At 42.1% G+C, this 25,034-nt stretch overlaps 1 protein-coding gene across 14 annotated transcripts in view; it reads right to left on the bottom strand.

The window, feature by feature from the left end:
• Nucleotides 1-12,493: 12,493 nt before the first annotated feature.
• The window catches only part of LOC104585998 (chromatin modification-related protein EAF1 B-like), a 35,477-nt gene continuing 22,936 nt past the window's right edge, over nucleotides 12,494-25,034 (bottom strand). For 11 of the 14 annotated variants that reach the window (XM_088896853.1, XM_088896857.1, XM_088896848.1 and 8 more), the window contains 11 exons: nucleotides 20,398-20,455; nucleotides 20,080-20,276; nucleotides 19,880-19,933; nucleotides 19,709-19,789; nucleotides 19,379-19,516; nucleotides 19,108-19,224; nucleotides 17,565-17,665; nucleotides 17,181-17,396; nucleotides 16,703-17,081; nucleotides 13,071-14,959; nucleotides 12,494-12,862 (listed from right to left, as the gene is read on the bottom strand). In XM_088896853.1, coding sequence (XP_088752979.1) covers nucleotides 13,154-14,959; nucleotides 16,703-17,081; nucleotides 17,181-17,396; nucleotides 17,565-17,665; nucleotides 19,108-19,224; nucleotides 19,379-19,516; nucleotides 19,709-19,789; nucleotides 19,880-19,933; nucleotides 20,080-20,276; nucleotides 20,398-20,455 — 3,147 coding nt within the window. In that variant the 3' untranslated portion in view covers nucleotides 12,494-12,862; nucleotides 13,071-13,153. The remainder of the gene's footprint in view (nucleotides 12,863-13,070; nucleotides 14,960-16,702; nucleotides 17,082-17,180; nucleotides 17,397-17,564; nucleotides 17,666-19,107; nucleotides 19,225-19,378; nucleotides 19,517-19,708; nucleotides 19,790-19,879; nucleotides 19,934-20,079; nucleotides 20,277-20,397; nucleotides 20,456-25,034) is intronic. The other 3 variants (XM_088896859.1, XM_019200618.2, XM_088896858.1) reach the window with 1 other exon arrangement.

Genomic DNA, 25,034 nt, shown 5'->3' with positions numbered 1-25,034 from the left:
AGGGCGAGCTCCCGCAGCAAGGGGTGATTCCTCCTAGTCCTTCTCAGTCGTTTCCCTACCCGCGGCTCCCAGTGGGGAACTGGGAGGGTATTAATGACTATGTAGTGGCAAGGTGGAAGAGCCGAAGGGCGATCTGCCATGAGGAGATCGCTAAGTGGGGGGAGATGGAGCCCGGGGATCTCGCCGCACTCGCCTCCGCTCACTGTATGGTGGCAAGTGGTCCTTCCCCTCTCCTTGTTTTTGCTTCCTTATGCTGCCATTTGACCTTAGTTTCCTGTTGGTAGGTGAACTCCACCATCCACGCCATGACCCTCCAGACGAACATCCACTCCAGCAATGCTCACAACCCGAGGGTCATCGTTCAAAAGCTCCAAGGCGAGCTCGACCGGACCCGGGATGAGCTCCATCACAATCGTAAGGGGAGCAAGTCCCAGGAGCAGCTCGTCCGGGACCAAGAGGCACAGATCGCCAGGCTTTCCGAGGAGAGTGCGCGCTATAGGGAGGAGTTGTCGAGGGTGGCCGCGGAGAGGGAGCTCCTTCGTCAACAGGTTCGGGACTTGGAGTCCACTCTTCTGGACCGAACTCGGAACTTCGACAACATGGTGGAGGCCGAGCGGGAGAGGGCAGTCTGAGACTTCAAGGACTCCCAGGAGTATCATGACCTCCAAGTGGAGTATGGCTTGAGCTCGTACCGCTCCGGATTCAAGCTCTGCTGCTGGTTGGTCCGAAAGAAATTTTCTGGGCTCAACCTTGACTGCATCACCATGAAGGGCCTGTCTCCCAAGACGGCGGACCAGGCGGAGGAGGAAGAGCCTGACTCCCTAGAGGATGAGGACGAGGTGGAGGAGGACCCCTGAGGCTCACGGTGTTCGTTTTCTGCTCTAATTTATGGTGGCTCCCGGGTGCCATAAACCCGATCTTGAAAAGATCTTGTTGGGCGGTTGTGCCCTTTTTACCTACCGTTAAACTTCCTCGAGCTGTTTAGCTTGGTTTTTTTTTGTAATAGTAATGAAATTTCTTTTTCTTCAAAGTATAGCGTGCTCCCTGTATTTTTGGCTAAAACAATCTCATCACCCCAGCTATTAGAGCTATGTACCTAAAGTAGGACTTTTCGGTAGTCGTTATCCTGAGCTATCCCTTAACGTTCAAGGCATCTCTATGGTATACCCCGAAGTGATTACCATGTAAGCCCGAACTATGCGCTTGTTGGTGATTCCTTAGTTCAACCAACGTACTGAGACGAGCTATGCTTCGTAAGGTTTAAACCCGAGCTGCTTACGCCTCTGATATTTCATACTCTGCCTTCGCCACTGAAGTGGCTAATTCTTTCTTGATGTCGAGATCTTAGTTAGCTCGGTTTTTTAGCCCTTAAGCTGAGAGGGTGATTTATAGTCTGCCCTTGAAGTTTGCCCATGCCATGGAGGCGACTAGGTCTTATTGCGCCGAGGTCGTGTTAGCTCGGCATTCTGGCCCTTAGGCCTTGAGAGTGACTCATGGTCTACTCAATAGTTACAGGTAATATTGTCTTAAGTTGACAATATCCCATGCCCGAGGTACTTGTTTCCTTTCAAGGGTTTCGAGCTCATATGTTCCTTCCCCGAGCACCCGTTTCACTCGGTAGGGTCCTTCCCAATTCGGTCCGAGCTTGCCAGCACCGGGCTCAGGTACCATAACTTTACAAAGGACAAGGTCACCGACGCGGAGGTTCCGCTTCTTGACCCTGGCATTATAGTACCGAGCTACTCTTTGCTGGTAGGCTGCGGTCCTGATATAGGCGAGGTCCCTTACTTCGTCGAGTAGGTCGAGGTTGGTACGGAGCTCGTCTTCATTTGCCTTGTCATCGTATGCTTCTAGTCGTAGTGACGAAACCTCGATCTCAGCTCGGATGACTGCCTCGGTGCCGTAGGTGAGGTTGAAGGGAGTCTCTCCTGTGGTGGTCTTTTCTGTGGTTCGGTAAGCCCATAGAACACTAGGTAGCTCGTCCGTCCATAGTCCTTTAGCTCAGTCTAACCATGCCTTCAGTCCACGGAGTATAGCTCTGTTCGTGACTTCTGCTTGGCCATTTGCTTGAGGGTGCACGACCGAAGTGAAGTTCTGTTGGATTCCCATGTCTTGGCACCAGTTCTGGAATTTGATGTCCTCGAACTGCTTTCCGTTATCAGAGATTAATACCCGAGGTAACCCAAAGCGGCACACTATGTTATTTCAAAAGAAGTTCTGAACGTTTCGGGCTGTGATTGTTATAAGAGGTTCAATTTCTACCCACTTGGTGAAATAATCCACTGCTACCACTAGAAATTTCCTCTGGCCTGTTGCTGGTGGAAACGGTCCAAATATATCGATGCCCCTTTACGTGAAAGGCCACGGGCTAGTGAGATACTTGAGATCGGCAGCAGGCTGATGGTGGATGTTGGCATGTCTCTGGAACTTGTCACACTTTCTGACGAGCTCAATGGCGTCTGCTTTCATTGTTGGCTAGTAGTATCCCTGTCGTAGTGCTTTTTGGGTGAGGGACCTGCCCCTAAGTGTCCGCCGCACAGGCCCTCATGAGTGTCACGGAGCACAAGCTCGGCTTCAGAAGGTCGCAAGCAGCGCAGGTAGGGGAGTGTATAGGATCTTCGATACAGCCATTCGTCTATTATGACGTATTTGGCCGCCTGATGCTCTACCCTTCTGGTGGCATTGCGGTCTACAAGGAGGGTCCCGTGTAGCAGGAAGCTCGCGAGCGGATCAATCCAGCTCGGCTCTGCTTGAATGACAGGATCATAGTCGATTCGCGAGCTTCGTTTTCTCCTGTGACCTGATTGACCACGAGCTAGGAATCGCTGTAGATGATAATGTGTTTGGCTTTCATCTCCTTGGCTAGAGCTAGCCCAACTATCAACGCTTCGTACTCTGCTTCATTGTTGGATTCCACGAACTCAAAGCGTAGTGTGTACTCCAGTTTCGTGCCACTTGGTCCGTGCAGAACTATTCCGGCTCCGCTACCCTGCTGGCTTGAGGAGCCATCTACATGAAGGATCCATGGCTCATCATCCCAGTTCGCTCTTGGCCTAACTAGGAGAGATGTCGCATTGGCTGCTACCTCACGGTGCTCGGACTCAACCGGCCTGGGAGCTCCGGGCTCGCCCGAGCTGGGGGCCTCATGCTCAACCAGCCTGGGGACTTCGGAGCTGAAAGTGCACTCCGCAACGAAATTTGCTAAGGCTTGGGCCTTGATAGCAGTTCGCGGCTTATATTGGAGGTCGTACTCGCTGAGCTCAACGGCCCACTTCGTCAGTCGATCGGAGACCTCGGGCTTGAGTAAGACTTGCCTCAGAGGTTTGTTGGTGAGGGCGATAACAGTATGAGCTTGAAAGTACGAACGAAGCTTTCGGGCGGCAATGACCAGTGCATACGCCTGTTTTTCTATCTCCGGATATCTCGTTTCTGCTCCCTACAACACTTTACTAACATAGTAGATAGGTCATTGGACCCAATCTACTTCTTTTATTAGTACCGAGCTAACCACTTCGTCACTTGCCGAGAGGTATAGCTCTAAAACATCACCCTCTTCGGGCCGAGTTAAGACCAGTATTCCAGTGAAGTACTTTTTGAGCTCGTCAAACGTGAGCTGACAATCTTGGGTCCATTCAAACCCTTTGCTTTTAATTGCTTTAAAGAATGGTAGGCAGCGATCTGCTGACTTGGACATGAAGCGGCTCAGGGTGGCTATCCGGCCGTTCAGCCTCTAAACCTCCTTCATTTTTCGAGGTGGCCTCATATCTAAGATGGCCTTTATTTTGTCCAGGTTGGCTTCAATGCCGCGCCGGTTTATGATGTATCCCAGGAATTTACCCGATGTGACACCAAAGACACACTTATTCAGGTTTAGCTTCATATTGAATCTACGCAGGATCTCAAAAACTAAATTCAAGTCTTGTATTAAATCGCATGAGAGCTGGGTTTTGATGACCATGTCGTCCACATAACATTCTATCTTTCGGCCAATCAATGGCTCAAACAATTTGTTTACAAGTCTTTGAAAGGTCGCCCCGACATTTTTTAGCCCAAAGGGCATGACCTTGTAGTAGTACAGGCCAAACTCGGTTATGAAGGTAGTCTTTTCTTCGTTTGCTGGATCCACCCTGATCTGATTGTAGCTCGAGTAGGCGTCTAGAAAGCTCAGCAACTCGTACCCCGATGTCGCATCCACCAGATGGTCGATTATGGGGAGTGGGAAGCAGTCCTTTGGGAAAGCTCGGTTCAGGTCGGTGTAGTTGACGCACATGCGCCATTTACCGTTAGCCTTTTTCACTAGAACGGGGTTGGCCACCCAGCTCGGGTAACAGACTTCCCTGATAAAATCGGCTGCAAGGAGCTTCCCAACCTCCTCGTCAACTGCCCTCCATCACTCTGGGGATAGGTTGTGTTTCTTTTGTCTAACGGGCCTAACTACAGGATCAGTACTAAGTTTATGAGTTATGATGCTAGGGTCTATGCCAGGCATTTCTACCGCAGACCATGCAAAAACATCTAAATTTTCAAGTAAAAAGCGTACCAATTTAGATTGTAGGGGCTCCTTAATGGAAGCACCGATCTGAAGAGTCCAGGCTGGGTCTTTCGCCGAGGTCGGGATGGAGGCAATCTCTTCTGTGGGCGCAACTCACTCCTCACTTTGCTCCGTAGGTCGCTCCAACTCGAGGTCATTGACCACCTTGGTTTTTCCCTTTAGGGCGGCAACGTAGCATTTGCGAGAATCAAGCTGGTCACCTCACGCTGCCCCAATTCCGAAGTCCGTGGGGAATTTCATGGCCAAGTAGTAGGTGGACACCACAGCCCGTAAGGCATGGGTAATCGGCCGACCTACTATGGCATTATATGGGGAGGGGGTTGTGACTACTAGGAAATCGTGGTTAAGCCTCACTATGCTAGGCCAGGTGCCGACTTCCACTAGTAATGTTACCCTTCCCAGGGGTCGAACTTCCTCTCCGTTGAAGCCTACCAGGGGAGTGTTCGTGGGCTTTAGGTCGCACTCTTGAAGCTGGAGTTGGTCGAAGGCCGCTTTGAAGAGGATGTCTGCTGAGCTGCCCGAAGCAACAAGGACACGCCTAACTTCGAAGTCGTTGATCTTCATCTTTATGATGAGCGCGTCGTTATGGGGGTAGTGGACCTCGCACACGTCGTCCTCTGTAAAGAAGATGGGGTCTTCTGTCCTTGGTCGCTTCAGTGGGTTCCATTCTTCCCTGCCGGTCTCGCGAGCTGTTGCTGAGGTGCAGCCCGCCACAATCGAACCTCCGACTATGACATGGATGGTGCCCGGAACTGGTCTCTCTTCGGGGGGCTGCTTCTGCGACTGTTCCGCCAGCCTGCTGGACTCGGGAGCGTCTCTACTTTGCTCCCCTTGTCGACCTGCTTTATTATTATTATTATTATTATTATTATTATTATTATTATTTTGTACAAAATTTCTCAAATATCCGTGACGGATGAATTCTTCTATCTCATCGCGGAGATTTTTACAATTTTCGGTACTATGACCGTGATCTTTATGAAAGCTACAATACAAATTTTTATTCCTGGCGCTAGGGTCAACCTTCAGCCGAGGTGGCCACTTCACGTACGGGGCGTCTTTGATCGCCACGAGGATCTCGGCCTGCTTTGAGTTGAGGGGTGTATAGTCCCTTTCTGCTGTTGGAGCTCGAAAGGGCTGGACTGGCCTTGACCCCCGAGCTATGTCCTTCTTCTTCCTGCTGTCGCCTTGAGACAGGGGTTCTGGCTCCCTCTTTCTTTTTTCTGGGGCTTGCTCGCTCTTCTGGTTGATTTCCTCCTCTGTCCATATAAACCAATCTGCGAGCTTGAGGAACTCGGTCACGGTCTTAGGTTGGTTGACAACTACGTGCCACTTGAATTCTTTGTGGGTGATGCCTCGCTTGGCTGCTGTGAGGCGAACTGCAGAATCCAGGTCAGATATCTGCAAACAAGCGTCATTGAACCGCTTGATGCAGCTCCGGATGGACTCCCCTTCCTTTTGCACTATGCCGAGGAGGCTCTCTTGAGTTCGCGGGCACCTTTTGCTGGTGACGAAGTGAGAGGAGAAAACTTGCACGAACTGCGCCCAACTTCTTATTGAGCCGGGCGCGAGGATTCGGTACCAGGTGCGGGCTACTCCTTTGAAAGTAGTGGAGAAGGCCACGCACATGCAGGACTCGCTGGCTCTTGCCAAGTGCATCTGGGACTAGAAAGCTTCCACGTGGTCATTTGTATCGAAAGACCCATCGTACTTATCTAGAGGAGGGAGCTTGAAGTCCCTTGGCATGGGGACAACGAAGAGTTCTGGAGATAACGGGGAAGAGACTGAGAGGAGAGGGGTAGCTTCCACTTCACCTGAGCATACCTCCTCTTTTCCTTTAAGCTCATGAGAGACTCGAGTAGTAGTTCGACGAGCTCACCGACGTCTTCGCTGCTGCTTTGCTGGCTCGGCGTTGGTGCTTGACGCTTCAGTATCGCCGAACTCGATAGTATCGCCGGTGGTGACTATGGACCGAAGGGCCCTGCCTATACTCTGCGGCCAGAACCTCGAATGGATTCTCCGCGAGCGGGAGCTCAAACAGCAAAGGCCAGGGTGATACGGGCTTGGTTGGCTGGGTGGCCCCCGACCTGCCTACAGGCTGTGAGGCGGGGGTAGCTGGCCTCTCCTTCTTGCTATGGGAGGAGGCTTGGCTCTTGGCACGATCCTGAGCCTGGGAGGCCTCACCCCTGCGAGGAGGTCGCTCACTCCAGCGGGAAGGCTTGGTCTACCTTGTGGTCGGATGCCGAGGGGGAAGCGACGGCTGGGCTTGAGGCAAAGAGGGGAACTGCTGCTGGTACTGGTACTGGGAGACCTGGTGCAACACTTGTTGTTGGTAGAGTTGGAATTGTTGAAATTGTTGCATTTGATCTTTCATGGCTCGTATGCATTGCATTAAGTCCTCCAACTGGTTCGGGTTAGCCGCTGGGGCCACAGCTGAGGGTTCAACGAAGGTTGCTCCAACTGTGAGAGGGAGTGGAGCGACCGCGGGTGCCACTGTAAGAGGCACGTTCAGACTGGGAACCCCGTCCGTAGAGGGGGACGGTAAACTGTCCGATGCAGACAGTAGGAAGCTAAGGTTGCTCCCCATAAGCGTTCTGGCTGGTGCCACGTCCGGCATTGCTGGAAGAAGCCATGAATGCTGAGTTTTTTGGAAGAAGGAACTGTAGAAGCTTGGAGGAAGGCTTTTAGAAGCATTTTCCCACAGACGGTACCAAATGATGCGGCACGATCTAGGCACTCCTAGCTGGCTGTTGACTGGCTCCTTGCTGGTAACGGATGACACCTAAGAAGACGAAGGTGAAGGATTCCCGGGGGATTTACCCGGTGGGAATACTCTGAAGCTTAAGTTAGAACGCTAGGGAAGAAGAAAAGAGTATAAAAGGCTAAGAGTGTAGGTCGCACTAGATCACTATGTCTCGAGATTAGCTCGTGAGCAAGTAAGAGTTCAAGTTCAGATCTAATTCGAGAGAGAGTTCTCCCCTTCGATAAAAGGGATTTTATAGGGGAGTTCTTGTCAAATCGGACGTAATTGCCACTGGGCTCCTACCACGGTCGTTACCTGCCAGGGCTGCGCAGGTGATCGTTACAATGTACTACATGCTTGGATGAGTGACACGTTTTAAAGGGACAGGCACGCCACCATCTGTCGAGAGACGTGGGTGCAGACTGTCAAATGGGCAGGGACTGCGCCGTCAGTCGAGAGACGTGGTGCAGTCTGACGAGTACGGTCTTGTCAGATAGAAGCTTCCTGAGAGCGTCGCGCTGCTTAGTTGCGAGCTACCCTGTCGCGTAGCGAGCTACTTTGTAGCAAGCTCTTATGAGTATTTCGAGGTGACCCTCATCAAGGTTGGTCTTTGGGGCAGTTCTTGCTAGAGCGAGTTGGTTTCCCTAGCTCACGAACTGAAATAGTCTTGGAGTATTCCCTTCTTCTCGGTAGCTCAGGGGACCTGGAGCTCGCATTGTAGCGAGCTCCCCCTATAGCGAGCTATGATGTAGCGAACTGCTCTACAGGCTCGTTACTTAGCTGTGGTCAGGCCATGACGCTGAGTTGTTGCTCGTGCTGTGTCAGATCCACGTGTAATCGTCTCAGTACGTCGGGTCAAATCATCCTCCATCAGAAATGAAATGTAAAATTTAATTGGAAATAAAAATATTTTCCAATTCTCTCTCATTAAATCCTATATTTAAGATATATTTTTCTCATCATTAAATTCTTGTAATGAAATCCACAATAATAATTTTAATAGTATAAAATAAATATTTTGAAAAGTAATTTGAAAACAAAACCATTTTCTCCCCCCCCCCCCCCCGATGGTGGGCAAGTAATTCGGCCATTTGAGGTCAAATGGATTAATAAAAAATATCATAATTAAATAATAAAAAATAAAATAAAAAAGTATAGAATGTAAGAAGTATTTTTATTAATGATGAAAATGGAATGCCAAATTTAAAATCTACCTAAAAATGAAATGATGTCATTAGGGGTGAGCAAAAAAGCCCGAAAAACCAAACCGAAAATCTGGTTAACTAAACCGATCGATTCGGTTTTGGTTCGCTATTCTTAAAAAAACACAAGTTTCAAATCGGTTTCGGTTAAGCTTTTAAAAAAATGGCAGTTAACCAAACTGACCGGTATATATACCGGTCATCTCCTCTACCGCTCCGTGCCAACCTCCAAGCGGCAATGCCAGTCACCGGCAAGCACCAAACCACCAAAGCCAAGCGCTAGCTACTCCCTCTCCGGAAACACCTATCATCTCTGCCACCTCTCACTTCAAGTTCAGGCAACAGCAACCAGTCTAGCACTGGCAAATCGGCCACCACTTCAATGTTCATTGTCCAAGTTCGACTTCAGGCCTTCAACTTGTTTAAGGTATTTTTTATTTTTTTGCATAGATATTATTTATAGCATTTTTTTTGCATCTAGCTTTAGCTTGTTCATTGTCCAAGGTTACTACACAAAAAAAAACCAAAAAATAGTTCAGTTTTGGTTCGAGTTATTAAGAAATGGACCAAGTTGGTTCGGTTCAAAAAAAAACCTCACAAACTGAATTGTGAGCACCTCTAGATGTCATAGTCAAATAATAAAAATTTTAAAATTAGGAAATTCAAATAATCACAAAAATAAAAAAAAAAGTATAGAGAAAATTTTGGGCACATATCTAATGTTATATATTTATAAAAATAAAGTATTGGGTACATCCCTAACATTATACATTCATTATAAAAACAAGTATTATAGATAAGAAATAATTTTATCAATGATGTAAATGTAATACCAAATTTAATGTCAACCTAGAAACCAAACTATCATAGACAAACAAAAATTAAGTGTGATAAGTAAAAATTATTTATCTAATGTAAATGAAGCATATAATTTAAAGGAAAAATTATAGTTAAAGTTGATTGTACATTTAAATTTCGGTTGCAAGTTGGTTTAGAAACCAACAAAACTCTGACAACTAGCAATACATTTCAAACTATAAAAACCCCCGCCATGTCATCAGAGGCTTATCCAACTGTTACCAACACGGGACTCTTAATCCATGTTGGACAAACAAAAAGCCTATATTGAAAATAAGTTTTTAGTTTATCTCATGCTCCCTCTCTCTCAATCTCCCTCCCTTCTCTCTCACTCTCACTCTCACTCTCACAATCATCTCTTGGTCTCCCGCTCCCTCTATTTCTCCCACTCTCTCAACTTTGGTCTGTAGCGAAATCTCTCTCTCTCTCTCTCTCATTCTTCTGCCTCTCAATCAATATCTCCTTCTCCCTCAGTCTTTCTCCCACTCCCTCTATCGTTCTTTATTATTTTTCTTACAAACTTATACAATACTAATCAGATGGTATAAAAAAACTAAAGGGACCAACCACTTGTACAATCAAGTTATAAATTTCTATCAAGTTTGTGTAAATTTCATAGTCAAGAGTTTCTTGTGATTTTTTATCAAATTGGTGTAATTATTTTTTAACCATACCAAGTTGGTCTCATGTTCTTTTACATGGTATGATAAGTGTGTAAGAAAATAAAAAAAAAAACAAAAATGAGAGAGGGAGCAAGAGAGAAATTGATGGAGAACAACAGAATTAAGGGAGAATGAGAGATCGATCAAGAAAGAGAATGAGAGAGATTGAGGAAAAAAATAGGTAGAGAGAGAATGAGAGAAATTGATAGAGAGAACGTAAATACCGAAACCAAAAACCATTTTTATATATTTTCAAATCACACAATCGTTGAGCAGAAAGACGACTATGAGAGTGAAAGAATGGGAGGGGGAGAGAGAGAGAGAGAGAGGAAGAGAAACTAAAACCCATTTTTTATTTTCCAATCACCTAGCATTAAAGGGCAATTTTGCTATAAGATTTTTGTTGGGCCCATCATGGATTAAGAGTCCCATGTTGGCAACAACCATGTAAGCCTCCAATGACATGGCGGGGGTTTCTATAATTTGAAATGTAGATCCAGTTGTCAAAGTTTTATTGGTTTTAGGACCAACCTATAGCCTACTTTTAAATGTATTTTCCCTAATATAAAACTAATCCGGAAGCAAAGCTATTTTCTTATCTAGATAGTGGGTCAATAATCCAACTTTTCAAAGAAACCCATAATGTCATAATTTAATAATAGATATTTTAAAAATGATAGAACACCAAAATAAAATTGTATAAATTTTGTAGAAAACATTTGAGAACATTTCTAATGTTATGTATTCCTCATATTAAATAAAAATAATTGTTAAAATAAAAGTTATGTTTATTTATGATAGAAATAGAATACAAAATTTAATAATAATAATAATAATAATAATAATAATAATAATAATAATAATAATAATAGTAGTAGTAGTAGTAGTAGTAGTAGTAGTAGTAATTGTTATTTGCTACAAGCATTTGAGTTTATTTTTAATCATATTTTTACTTTTGTTCATTTTCAATTTATATCTTAACTATGATATATCTAAAACTCAAGTAATTAATATAAAGAAAAATTTCTCACATGCAATACATGTGCTTAATTACTAGTACATATATACTGAATTCCTAAATACTTAATAATAATAATAATAATAATTGTTCATTCCTTATCTCAATTATATGGGGTCGGTTACATAAATCTTGTTTTGCTAATTTGTTCTATTTAAAGGTTTCTCTCCATTGTTAAATTATTAGCATTTAAATCATTTCATACTAATTCCACCCATATCCTTTTTGGTCTACCCTGAGCTCTTTTATCCCCTTCAATGTGTAATAATCACTTTTTCTAACTAGCATAGTTGGTCTTCTATGCATGTGCCCAAACCTAGAGGTGTAAATCGAATCGTGCTGCCCGCGGCCCGACACGGCTCGACTGGACTTTGGACTGATCTGGCACGACATGGCACACAAGTCATGCCAAGTCCGACACGATGGTTTGTGTCGTGCTAGGCTCGGGGTTTTAGGTCCACGGCTATGACGCCCGAGGCCCTCGTGCGAGCATGACCCATATATATTATTTATATTATATATATAATATTTATATATTTTATATGTTTATATATTTATATAAATATATAATACATAATATATTAATATTATATAAATTATAATTATATAAATATATAATATATTAATTAAATAAACAAATATTTTCATTTTATTTAATTATTGTATATATAAGCAATTGTATACATCAAAATTCATATAAAATTAAAATTTTAAATTTTTTTAAATAAATAACTTTGACGTAATCCACAGCCTGACCTGACCCAAGGCTTGGCCCACAGACCAACCCAGGCCCACACGGACTTGGGCCATGCCAAGCCGACCCCCCAAGTTATCACATGGAGGGTGGCACGGCCTCTACCCAAACCATCTGGTCCACTCACTTCATTCCAAATCTTACTCTCCTTTCTATGGTGGGCCCCCTTTAATGGTGGATCCCATTCTCAAAGTGATATATGTGGTGTCAGAACATGTTGGTACGTTGTCGGAATGTGCTTAGTTGGGACATGACTTGCAAAGTCAATAAAGTTAAAATCAACCATGTTACAGGGTTAATGATTTTGGTTATGTATTTGGCCGGTCCTTTACCTAGTTTAAAGTTTGGGCATTCGAGAGTTCAAAGTATGGCAGACACAATACGCCCCGTATCAAGTCTATCATCCTATCATATCAGCAAGGTGTCAATATGCCTTCTTATAAGGCTAAAATCCCCAAATCCTTTGATTTGGGAAAAACAAATGTTACCGAAAATTTCTTTTGCCGCGAGTATCAATACTTCAAAATCAGAACGCTGTAACATTTACATGACCAAATTTTCTGGACGCATTCTTGCCCCGAGTTCCAAATTATACAAGAACGCCTCCGGGTTCCAGAATCATATTTTTTGAAGATTTACTAAAGCCAATGCCGCTTCATAGAGCTGCAACACCCATGACCCCCCATCACAATTCACAACCAATCTTGCTGCATAAATGTAAATTCTTCCAGAATGCAAAGGCCTTGCCAATGGTTACCAGCTTAATCCAAAAGCATAATAATACATTGCGCCACTAAAAGGGGCAAAAAGGAATGAGAGCCCCCCTGTACACATTCAACTGGGGGCGCAAAGGACAAAAAAGGTAAAGGAAAAAACAAAAAAGAGGAATGAGACCCCTGTACACATATCCCTCTATCTCTTCCAGGGCTTGAATCAAAGTAATGTACAAGAAAGAACAAGACCCCACAAAAACAATGCCCTCCAATTGACACCCCTCCATCAACAATGGAACATGCTCTTAGGACCTTGTACCTCATTCCGCAGAAAGCCGATGGGGAGTGACCAGCTTCCATCTGTTACACACCAACATGCTTGAATTAATTAATTTTGATGAAACAAACCTCAGAAAAGAAGTTCCATATCAGTCAACCAATGCCAAAATTGAATGATGGGATGTATAGAACAAAATGTCTTGTAATAGAAAAATCTTCCACTATATAATATCTAGACATGTCTGCCTACTGTTAATAGAATTTGAGCAGCACCAGAACCATGTCTTACCTGTACACTGCTGTTACATGGGCATACGGAGCAAAGCCTCACCGGACTGACCGCACTAATGACTGTCAACCCACTCTGGCACTTTATCCTGGTCCAGAGTCGGTGGGCCTGGGATACAGACCAGCTTGCCCTGCTTGAAGATGCTGTTGCTGCTGGGGTGGCTGTTGCTGCTGTGGTGGTGGTGGTGGTGGTGGTGGTTGCTGCTGCTGTTGATGTTGTGACTGTTGCTGCTGCTGCTGTTGATGTTGTGACTGTTGCTGCCGCTGCTGTTGTGTTTGTTGTTGAGGTGGTGGGGGTGGTGAGGGTGAGGATGACAGTTGCTGTGACTGCGGCTGTGGCTGCCACTGTGTCCCACTATTGTGACCAGGAATTGGAATACTGCCTGAGAATTGCCTTTGGGCCAACCCTGGGCTAGCTGATGGGATTGGCTCAGTTCCTACTGGATTCTGCAGGGATGGGTTCCCTATGGTGGCAGCCAAGTTTGTGGCTTGATTTGTCGTAGCTGAATCATACGATGGCTCTGGTGCTTTCCACTGAGCAGCATTTGCAGAAGAAACAACAGGAATTCCACTGGTTGATTCAGCACAAGACTGGGGCACTGTCGTGTTAATTCCCATATGGAAGGAACCGCTGAGAGGCTGCTGACCAACTTGAACATGATCACCCAGAGACTGCATAGGAGGATCAGAGTTAACAGGACGAGTTGGTGGAAGCATTCTCTGAATAGAATGTGGTGATTGGCCTGCCTGTCTTTGCTGCGTTTGTGGTTGTGGCTGTTGCTGCTGGTGAGGAGAGGTCATAGCCAACTGAGGAACTGCTTGTTGAGATCCCAAAATATGGCCAGAAGGTACTCCCGGGACCTGGCTTTGATTACTATTATCTGGAAGGGAAGGCATTGGTGATAGCTGCTTCGAGAAAGAGGGTGATGGACGAGAAAAGAGCTTTTGCTGTGGCTGGCATTGGTTTGAGGATTGGGAAGGTAATAATGGCTTCCCTGATTGAATGGAGTTAGAACCCGAATTAGGAAATAAGCCCTGGCCCTGCATCAGATGCATGACCTGCTCCTTTTCACCAACATGACTTCCTGGAGGTGTTGAAAGACCATTTATGTGGGAGGGATCAATAGCAAGGTTATGATGCATCATCATATTCCCTCTGCCCAATCCCTTCATTAGTTTAGCTTGTGGTTGTGCCTGGGACTGTTGCCGTTGTTGAGGATGGTGCCTACCAGCCTGTTGAAGCTGCTGCTGCCGCTGCTGCCGCTGCTTGAGCATCTGACCTTGAAGGTTGCCACCACTAGCTTGAGGATTTCGGCTCTGCCCATGGGATTGTAGGTGATGTTGTTTCTGTTGGGGTTGAGAAGGCATGGGATTCATTGGAGAAGATGGTGTTAGGGGGTGCTGGGAGTTTGAAGTGGGCAGTGGTACTGGCTGAGAAGATACTTGTTGCTGAATTTGGGAATTATTTTGCATGGGAGATGATATGGGATGTTGAGACTGTGATTGAGCATGAGGGATCAAATTATTGGAGGCAGAAAACTGGTGTTGATGTGGATGCTGCTGTTGCTGTTGTTGCTGCAAGAAACGTTGCTGAAGTTGCCTTTCTTTGGCAACACGAAGCATGTAGGCCTGTTGTTGTGGGCTAGTCGCATGATTAGACCCTTGAAGATGAGAGTGGTGAGGATTGCTGAGCATATGAGATTGTTGTGGCATCTGGTGTTGCTGCTGGTGTTGGACTGGAAATGATTGAACTGGTGGAGGAACTGTCTGGTTGGAGAATGCAGTGCTCATCCCACTGAAGGGAGGAACCCCTTGGCTGTTTCCTTGGGAGACCTGCATTTGAAGCTCTTGCATCATCATCTGCCTCTGATCCTCTGGATTTTGACCAGGCTACAACAACAAAAGAAATGCAACTATCAAGAAAATGAAGCTAATACATGTAGTCAATGCAATGATATCCACTAAAACACCAACTTTCAACATTAGAATAAACCTTATTTCAGTCCATGACACCAAAATACTCTTCGAGACACCAACCATCAGTAAAAAGTTTGTGACATAGTGGAAAACAAACATACATGAACTTTTTTATGTAGAACATTAAAAAAATAAAAAATTGAAACTCAAACATTAGTTAGAGACAAGGTTTAAAGGCTAAAGGTGGAGGCAAGGTAGTTGGGTGCCAAAGAGGCAAGGCATAAGCCGCGAGGCGGTTTGAGGAGTGAACCTCAAAGTAACATGATTTTTTAACTTTTATGTATATAAATATAATGTATGTACATGTATACGTATCTACACACAATTTATTTCATTTTATTGTGAACTTACATATTCTCTTTTTTTACATATATATATATATATATATATATATTCTTTTTAATGAGCTTTATGTTTTTTAAACTTTTATTTTCTAATTTATTTTATGACTATAACTTCGTTTATCTAAATTAGTTCACTAATATATACATGCATACTAAAATTATTTGCAATATTTATACTCATCTTTTGTCTTAAAATTAATCATATGATTTATGGCAATAATTTACATAAATAAAATTATTCATTTATTTATATATTTTTCAAATATACTTTTTCTTACATAGTCACTTTATATATTTTATTTTTTATTAAATCATGTTCGTTTATTTAAAAACAACTAAATAATCAATTTTCTTAACTTCTAAGTAGTATAACTAATTTTTAATATTTTTTTCAGTTTTAGTGTTTTTAGTACGAGGCTTACGCATCACCAATTTGAGGCACAAGGAGTGAGCAGCAAAGGAGCAAGGTGCCCAAGGCCAGGTGTTTTGGCTCACCTCACCTCAGCGCCTTCTAAAACTATGAACATAGATGATGCATAATTACACACAATGACAAGTGCAATCATTGAAAGTAGACCCACCAAAGACCAAAGCAAGTAACTCTAGGAAATGCTTGCCTACATTACCTACATAAAGTTAAAAGGTTTCCTAATCAGGTATTGGATTTCTACCATGTCGATGGATGATGTGGCTGATCCAAATTCCAAACCATCCAACAAGCAGGGGACCAACTGGAGTATAGATTGGCAACATTTTTATCCCCCAAACCACAGCCCTATACCAACCTTCTATTGAATAGTTTTCCCAACAAACTAGCCGAAGAATCAAGTTTTCATACAAAACATAACCACAGAACATTTTGGCAAGGCCTATTTGATCAAATTTTGTACCATGAATAAATAAGGTGGGCAAAGGAACAGTGGGAGTAGAGTCCAAACTACTCAACTATGTAGAACAATTCTTAGTCAATTAGGTGTTGCAAATAACCTGATTAACAAAACAGTTCCCTATAATATGTATACATACACATGAACTTTTTGAAAACTCCATCACATGCTCGTGGATGTTAGCATAATTACCACTTCCAAGACAAAGGAAATAACTAATAACTGCAGAAATGGTCTCTGCCATAACACATCCCAGGAAAAGAGTAGTTTCTCAAAAGTCAAGATAATTGTTTGACCATTCCCAACTTCCTGACGAAACATTTTTACTCACCAAATCAGAGAAACACATACATATAATAAGAAAGATTAAGCACAAATTGAATATGGAAGTAATCATAGTCCTCGCAGAAAATATAAATACTCACCCGCATCAAATGCATAGCATCACGTGGTCTCAACATTGAGCTACCCTGACTGGAAACAGCTCCAGTATGCATATTTACAGGGCTTGGCATCCCTACCCCACTGGATGGAAGCATATTACCAGAGTTCAGCATTGCTGGAGACCCCATTCCCTGGAATCCTGGTCGAGGCACCTGCATGCCTCTATTCATCATCATGCCCATTCCATTTCCACCAGGAAGCATACGAACACCACGATCAGTTCCAGGCAAAGTCCCGGCAACTGATAAACCGGACTGCTGAATGTTTCTACCAGAAAGCATCTGATTATACTGTTGCATTCTTTGCTGTTCATCAATACTTAATGATCCTGGTCTGGAAGTGCCATATCTTTGACCATCCCTGAGAGAAAAACAACTGACATTTTAGTATGAGAAGCTAGAACACATAGTAACAAACTAACAATATGCAGATGAAATTTGCACTTGAAGGACAAAATACCTAGAAGGAACATTAAGGCCGGCAGATGGTGATGGCAAGCCATTGCCAAGGACCATACCAGAAGATCCTTGTAGAATGGTATTTCCACTTGAAGAAGGAAGTCCTGGTGCCACAGAACCTTGGTTTGGAATTGCTAAACCACTTGTATGAGACCCTTGATAACCAAGGGAAAGAACATCTGCGCTAGATGTACTCTCATTACAAAGATCAAGAGGCCTTCATTATATCAAGTAAAAACACGTTAGCATTATTTTTTCAAGTGTCAGAAAACTCTAATGAAGATGAATGAAAGGTAACAAGTCAAAATCTACAGTAATAGCTTCTTCACTGGTTCAAACCTATAGTAACACTATATTTCAATTACATATAAGCACCAAAACTTACGTCAGAGGGCTTCCATTTAAGTTATTTGGGCAGACTTGGGAAAGTGCAATAACATGAGAATTGTGGACCGGTGCAATTTGTTTCAAATCCTGGTTATCATTCTTCACAAAAACAAAAAACAAAAAACAAAACTCAGTCAGAAACTAGTTTAAAGAAAAGCAAGCAAATATTAACCATCTCAAGAACCAATATTTATATTGTTTTGGACCAACAATTAGCAAACTCTAATATTTCATACTTCCCACCTTTCAAAATTAGACTTTGTGCAACTAAAAAAGCATGCTATTTTTTTATTGTTAAAAAGAATACTGCATGAGATAAACAAATGTAGACCAAATAACATGGACCGAATGATCTAGACCTTGAAGGAACCAACCTACCGTTTTCCCCAGTGTTTTAAAAGCGCAAGGCACAAAAAAAGCGCAAGGGCCAATTTGCGCCTGAGGTGCAAGGCGCAAGGATGCACACACCTTTTTAAGCAAGGCACAAAACTACAAAAAAAAAGCTAAAAATTCAAAAATTCAAAAAAAAAATTAAACGTAAAGTTAATGTTAATAAAAATTCAAAAATTCAAAAATTCAAAAAAATCAAAAAGTCAAAAAATGCAAAAAAAAATCAAAAAATATTAAACATAATGATAATAAAAAATATAAACTTAAATTTTGAAATAAATGTTTTAAAAAACTATTATCTAAAGTTAAAATACATAAACATAACATGTAAAGCGTATTTAAATGAAAATTTAACAATAAAAGCAAACATATAAAGCATTTTCAAGCATGTAAAACCCACAATCTCTTTTTCTCTTTATTTGCATTGCTTCAAGTAGCCTAGGCGCACCAGGCATGCGCCTTTTGAAAAGGGTGCGCCTAGGACCTGGGCAAGGCGCATACCCCAAAATGTGCCTCGCCCGTGAGCCTAGGCACGCCTGAGGCGCACCTTTTAAATCACTGGATTTCCCTCAAAAAAAACATCTATTAATGGAAAAAAATCTGCACATATTACACAGATTATACAGAATATGTATGCACTTTATAGAAATGACTTCAACTGCACTGATTTTAGACATATTCTAAACCAGTGCACTGTAGCAAGGCAGCACCACCTGGGAAAGTATATAAAAATATTATATGAAATTACCAATTTGCACTAAAAATAGAAAATAATAAATGTAATCGTAAATACTAACTTTTCCATTTCACAACAAATGTATCATGTATTACCTAATAATTTATTCAAACTTTCTGCAACTTCAAGCCAATAAGAAAAACCATAGGTACACTCAACTGTCACCTATGTTTTCTGACAGACTTCAAGGAGAGCAAGAATACCGAAAATGAAACCCAAGGTAGACGATAAAACCATCCACTGCATGCCTCTAATTGACACTTCTGCACCTAGGAACACGACTAGCCACATTGGCATTGAAGATTATGGTGATCATCTAGGCATGTACTTTTCAGTGATGCTTCTCCACTATAGAAATGTAACTAGATCTAAAAGATATTGATCATTGACTTCAAAACACAATCAAGAAATAAACCTGGCTCCTATGAGAATGTAGTTGTTGACCAAGTGCAATAATTTTCTCAAAGTGAGCCTTAAGGGTATCCTCTTCCATTGGGCCCTGCAAACGTTGAAACAACTGTCTGGCACTTCCCTGTTTCCATATGCAGCATCATCAACAAATCAGCTTTAAAATTTAATTTAACATTTAAACTGTATAAGTATATATTCTTACATAACTAATAACTAGAAACTAAAAGTGAAAAATGTGGTTTAATTAGGAAAAATATAAAAAAAAAGAATCTTGCCTTTGGAATGCCAGGTAACGTGGATGGGTAAGGTTGAGAAGACCCCGAATCTTCAGCACTATCAGCTCCATCACCAGCATTTCTGTCCATTAAAATTTTGTGGCGCTCCTTGCATTCTTTAGGTTTTCGATAGATGCACTGAAGTTGCACAAGTGAAGAAGCATCTTCAATCCCCATATAAGAGAGAATAGTATTTTTTTGTGTGTGCTAAACATCAAGAAATGGCAAGGACTAGAATTCAACCTAATAAAGTCCTAAAACCCATATAAATGAATACAACTGAGCAGCCTTTTCTCTGTGCATGACAAACAAATTTGAGCACTATTATACCTTGAATTGCAGAGTACTGTTGATAGCATCACTAACAAGCTCCCAGTTTGGACCCATATCATGTACAAGAACAACAAGTGCCTGAGGCAGCACATAAAAAGTATTTTAGAAACTTGTTTCTAGTTCTCAAAAGCACCCATGGTTATAATGAAGTTGAATGGAACAGAATACCTGATCTTCAAATAGAGACCAAGGACTCCCAGAGCCTGATTGCCCATTAGGTGTCTGCAAACATGATAAAGGTTTTTAAGTGTGTAAAATACAACCAATACCAATAAATGGTCAGAGTGAACCTCCGACCCAAATAACAGCCTGTACCTAAGAAAATGGACTTAACAAAGATGGCAAAAACCCATTACCATATAGCATACCTTTAGTGCTTTAGTTTTCCTTCCCCGATCCCGGCCAGCAATCATTTTTATTAGTTTATTGGGGTTGGACATATTACTCATTTGGGAAGCCACTGGTGAAGGGATTGACCCAGACATAGGAGTAAAGCTTTCAGGTGAAGTATCTGTTAATTGTTTCATGATCTTAGGTTTCTTCGCAGCAGGTTGACCAAATAGACCTTCACAACCAGCATTCGTGTAAAACATAAATATGAAAAGAATAAAAGCTTTAATGTAATTGTTAAAGTGGCTGTTTACAACTAAATAGACACAAAATAAGCAAAAAAGGAAAAAATTTACCACTGTTTCCATTAGGTTCAAAATGATGACCCTCCAATCTCTTCTTTGATGTATCCCTCTGCAAAGAAAAAGGATATGACAATAGATCTGAATGCTTTAGCACAAAACAAAATATGCCATGCAAACTATAATGATTTTTTTTTTTTTTTTTGGGGGGGGTGGGGGGGTGGGGTGGGGTTGAGAAGGGAAGAGAGAGCGGAGACAGAATGAGTGAGAGATAGAGATGCAGGCAAACAATTAAGAAAGTGAGAGTTAGAGATGTAAGCAGACAATTAAGAAAATTCTATATAGAAGAATAGAACTTAAGATAGTTCATCGCGAACAATTTCACTTCCTTGCTTCTTATAATTCCTTTTGTATCAATTACAAGGACCAGCTCCAACAACACCCTTCTTTAAGCATGAGGGTCGTTTCATCTATAAACCTCACCTCTTTGGGATTGCATCAGGGGCAGCTCAGGAATTCCATTTATAATCATTTATTTGGTCATCGTAAGGGTTATTTCATCTAAACTTTCCAAAACCAATTACAGACCAAGATTAGTTCTAGTAGCAGTAGTTTATCTAAAACCAGAGCCCATGGGTAAGGCAAACAACTGCAGCAGATGATGTCATTAGCTAAATAATATTTCCTTTTTCTGTATTTTTTGGAAGCAAATATCTGCCAAATTATCCTTTACTTCTGTGTGGCCATGGTAGTATGTCCTTTAGGATTTTAATTAGATTTTATGTAAACTTTTAAAAAAAAGTCCAAGTTCTTGTCTTTCCTCTCCATGAATCATCTAAATTTTTTCATTGATGTATAAGGTTCAAAGTATCAAAACAATATGCCCCCCCCCCCCCCCCGCCCCCCCGTATCAGGTGTATCGTATTATATCTTGCTTTTGATACAAAAAGTATAGACACTTTTTTTATCAATCAAAAAGTATAGACACTTTGAACCATGCATACAATTTACACCCATTTTCAGTCTTTAGAGTGAGCTGCGACGGTAATTATTATCATTTGAGCATGGCCTTTTTTTTGAATAATTATTCCAGCATACCCATTTATTAGTCCATTTACTTCAACTGCCAGCTTTCATGGCTCCTTGAAATGATACCAATATTGCCAAGGGCTTTGTGTCACAGCCATTGCACCATCGAATCCCCCTTTACTGCAACATTCCTCAGGTTTAGAGTCCTTGACATTCTTAGACCATGCAAGACAGCTAAAAGCTCTGCCCTTATTGAATTTCATGCCATGACACTCCCATCGAGATCTTAAAATGCCCCACCTATACCCAATTCTCCTGGTTTACCCAAGCAGCATCCATGAAAGTTTAACTTAACTGCACTAGCCACTTGAGGGGACCAACTCAATGATATCACATCTCTTTGGAAGGGAATAGCTACTATTAAACTGTTACACCCCAATTCCTTAGCAGATCATCATTAATAGGTAAACCAATTTCTTTAAAAATAAAAGGAAAATTTTATTAAAAGGAAAAAGAGATACAGCAGGTAGATTATAAGATATCATCTGAAAAGAGATACAGGGAATCTGTAGTGTGGACCCCTCCGCCTGAAGGATGGGTAAAGCTGAACTTTGATGGCAGCAGCCAAGGAAACCGAGGCCCATCGGGTATAGGAGGGGTGCTGAAAGGCATGGAGAGCAACATATTAGCCTTGTTCTCAGGCCCCATGGGAATAGGAGACTAATAGAGCTGAGATTTTAGCGAAGGTACAAGGTATTCAGATTGCAGAACAATTACAGGTTCAGCACTTGGTAGTTGAAGGAGACTCTCGAATTGTGGTGGGATGGTTGAAAGACCCAGCTTCAGCCATGTGGCAACACAGAGATTTATTAAGGAGAGTAAACTGGCTTACAAGAAATATGACTGTTACCTCTCTATGGGTGGGAAGAACAGCAAACACCTTGGCGGATGGGTTAGCTAAGCAGGGGGCTACAAGGGAGCAGCTATTTTGGGCTGCTTTGTAATTTTATTTATGGTTAATTCTGTTTTATTTTGATGTAATACTTTTCTGAAGAGGTAACAGCTCGTGCCTCTTCAGTGGTGTTTTTTCTGAATTAATAAATTTCTTCATTCATCAAAAAAAAAAAAAAAAAACAACTAAATGACCCAACAAACAAACGACAAGACCACTTAACACCTAAAGAACAAACACACAACTTACATACCAAAGACTCATAGTCTCATACTAACTGGACTTGAGCTAAAAACCTTGTAAAACCTGGTAGAGATGCTTAATCTTCATCCACAATCTCATCATAGTTTTCGAGGCGCCAAGGCGAGGCTAGGCAACAGTAGGGCGCCTTGTCGCCTTGTCGCCTAGTCACCTAGGTGGGCGCCTAGGCGATGGATTTTTTCAAGTAAAAGTATGTATCCTAGGGTAGTTCCCTAGGTTCTATAATCACATTTCCTTAATAGTTATCCATAATTATCATAAGACAAGTATGAACTTCACGTTTAAGTATAGAAAATCAACATATGAGAAAAAAAAAAAAAGAAAGAAGAGAAATTTCAAAAAATATAGGGGCTGAACCCCTATTTCTGTTATAGGAAAAGAAGAAAAGAAAAGGTGGAAGAAGAAAGTTGGTATATAGACACACAATATTAGCAAAGAAAAAGAAGTAAATGTGTTGATTGGACAACATTTTAGTTCTTCCTTACTTTGGTTCAGGTTTTTAAGTCTTTCAGGGTTCAATACAGCATTTGGCAATGTTTGTGTTGATTAAACCCTAACAAATAAAAAAATAATAAAAATAATTAATATATAAATACACAAAATGAATATTTTAGTTTAAAAAAATGTCTACTTTAAAATTATAACCTCAAAAAATTAAGAATATAAGTTTTTTTTTCTAACACGCTATAGAAAACTGCTTGGCGATTAGGCAAGGCAAGCCTCAAGGCGCCCGCCTAGGCATCACCTTGACAACTATGGATCTTATCCTCCTGATCTAAAGCGCCCCCGTCCCAAACTTCACCTCCTTTCAACAGAGCTTTTTTCTTTAACTTCTCTTCCCTTTTTCTCCTTTCAAATTCCTCAAGACCCTACTACACCACCACAAAAAAAAGAGACCCAAACTTTTTCCGATCGCCACCTCTCTGTCTACCAACTTTTGAAGAGTCACACCGCCCAAAACATTACCCTTAAACTCAACTCTGCACCTTCATGCTTGTACTAGACACAAAACCCTCATCGCCCTCCATGATGGCTTGCACATCCTTCCCCGAATGAGAATCCAGTGGTTGCCCCTCCATTATTGTTCCTTTAGGTGTAGCTCCAGGATACAAATTGTCTCTCCTTCTCTTGTATACCCATTTGTAGTTTTTGTGGGTCTTGCCTAAGGTTCAAAATATCAACACATATCGGCCCGTATCAGCCGATACGTATCGTTCTGGGACCCCTCCGATACACCCCTATAGTAGGTGTATTGGGGGTCTGACCGGTTCAGGGAGTGGAGGAGCCCTAAACCAGCCCCCTGAACCGGTTTCAAAAAAAAATTAAAAAAAAAAAACTAAAAGAAAACAATATTGATTCGCACGATACGTCCATACTGGCGTATCGGGCATATCGATATTTTGAACCTTGGTCTTGCCCCTACCAGACCAAGCTTTAACCTAGAGAAGATTTTCGTCACACGGACATTAGCGTTCCTTAGGCTGCACGATTTCTTACCATTCACTTCATTGATCCTCACATTTTTCTCTTCACTCTTGCTTCTTCGACCAAAGTCTACACCCAACCTTCCGACCTTCACCACCTTAAAACAAAAGGCATCTCCAACGTGATTCTCATCCTGACTCCTAAGCACACTCATCTCCATCTTCTCTCGGCCCTATTCCTCCCATCGCTTCCCCGATCTCAAAATCCGCAATGATTTCCTCAACTTCCTCGGTCCTCTCTTTCAACCCCCCACTCTTGTTGGGGATAAACTTCTCAAAAGCCAGCAGGTCTACTAAAACCAAACCATTCCTTGTTTCTTGGAGAGTCGACTCATCAACCTCAATTTCTAGTGTAATCCAGGCCACCGCAGTATTTTTTCAACCTAAGTGCACAGACCCTCTCCTCCAACCCAAGGTTCAAAGTATCAATACGCCCCTGTGTCTTGGCAAAGGGCGTACCAATACTAAAACCAAACACTCAATGTTTTTTTTTAGTTTCTTTTTTCAAAATTTGATTTTTAGAGATATTTTTTAAGTTTTTTTATTGAAATAAATGGGGGCCCCAAAACACATGTAATAGGTGTATCAAGACTAAAAGATACGATACAATACGCCCGATACGGGGCGTAACATATCAATACTTTGAACCTTGCTCCAACCACAAAAGAGGCCCGACTTCTGACGTGATCCTCCTTTGTTCGTCCATTTGGCTTTTTAGTTCCATTTTTGTCAAATTTGGTAACCGCGCAAACCAACCTTTCCTTTTTTTTCTTGTCCATCAAACCTCTCCTTCCCAACATCCTAGGCCTTTTAAACTTCGGCCTCTTGAAACCTAAAGATGAAATTGAAAGTCAAGGTTTGGACCCCACCTGTTTCTTCAAAGGGTCTATTCTTCTTATTTGAATTTTCAGCTTCCACCATTGTTACTTTGTTCTTAAAGTTGTCCACATATCCCACCTCCCCAA

The sequence above is a fragment of the Nelumbo nucifera genome, chromosome 1 (assembly GCF_055504915.1).
Source record: "Nelumbo nucifera cultivar China Antique chromosome 1, China Antique-T2T, whole genome shotgun sequence".
Lineage (NCBI taxonomy): Eukaryota > Viridiplantae > Streptophyta > Magnoliopsida > Proteales > Nelumbonaceae > Nelumbo > Nelumbo nucifera.
The sequence above is the reverse complement of the archived record's forward strand: the minus strand, read 5'-3'. Positions and strand labels throughout refer to the sequence as shown.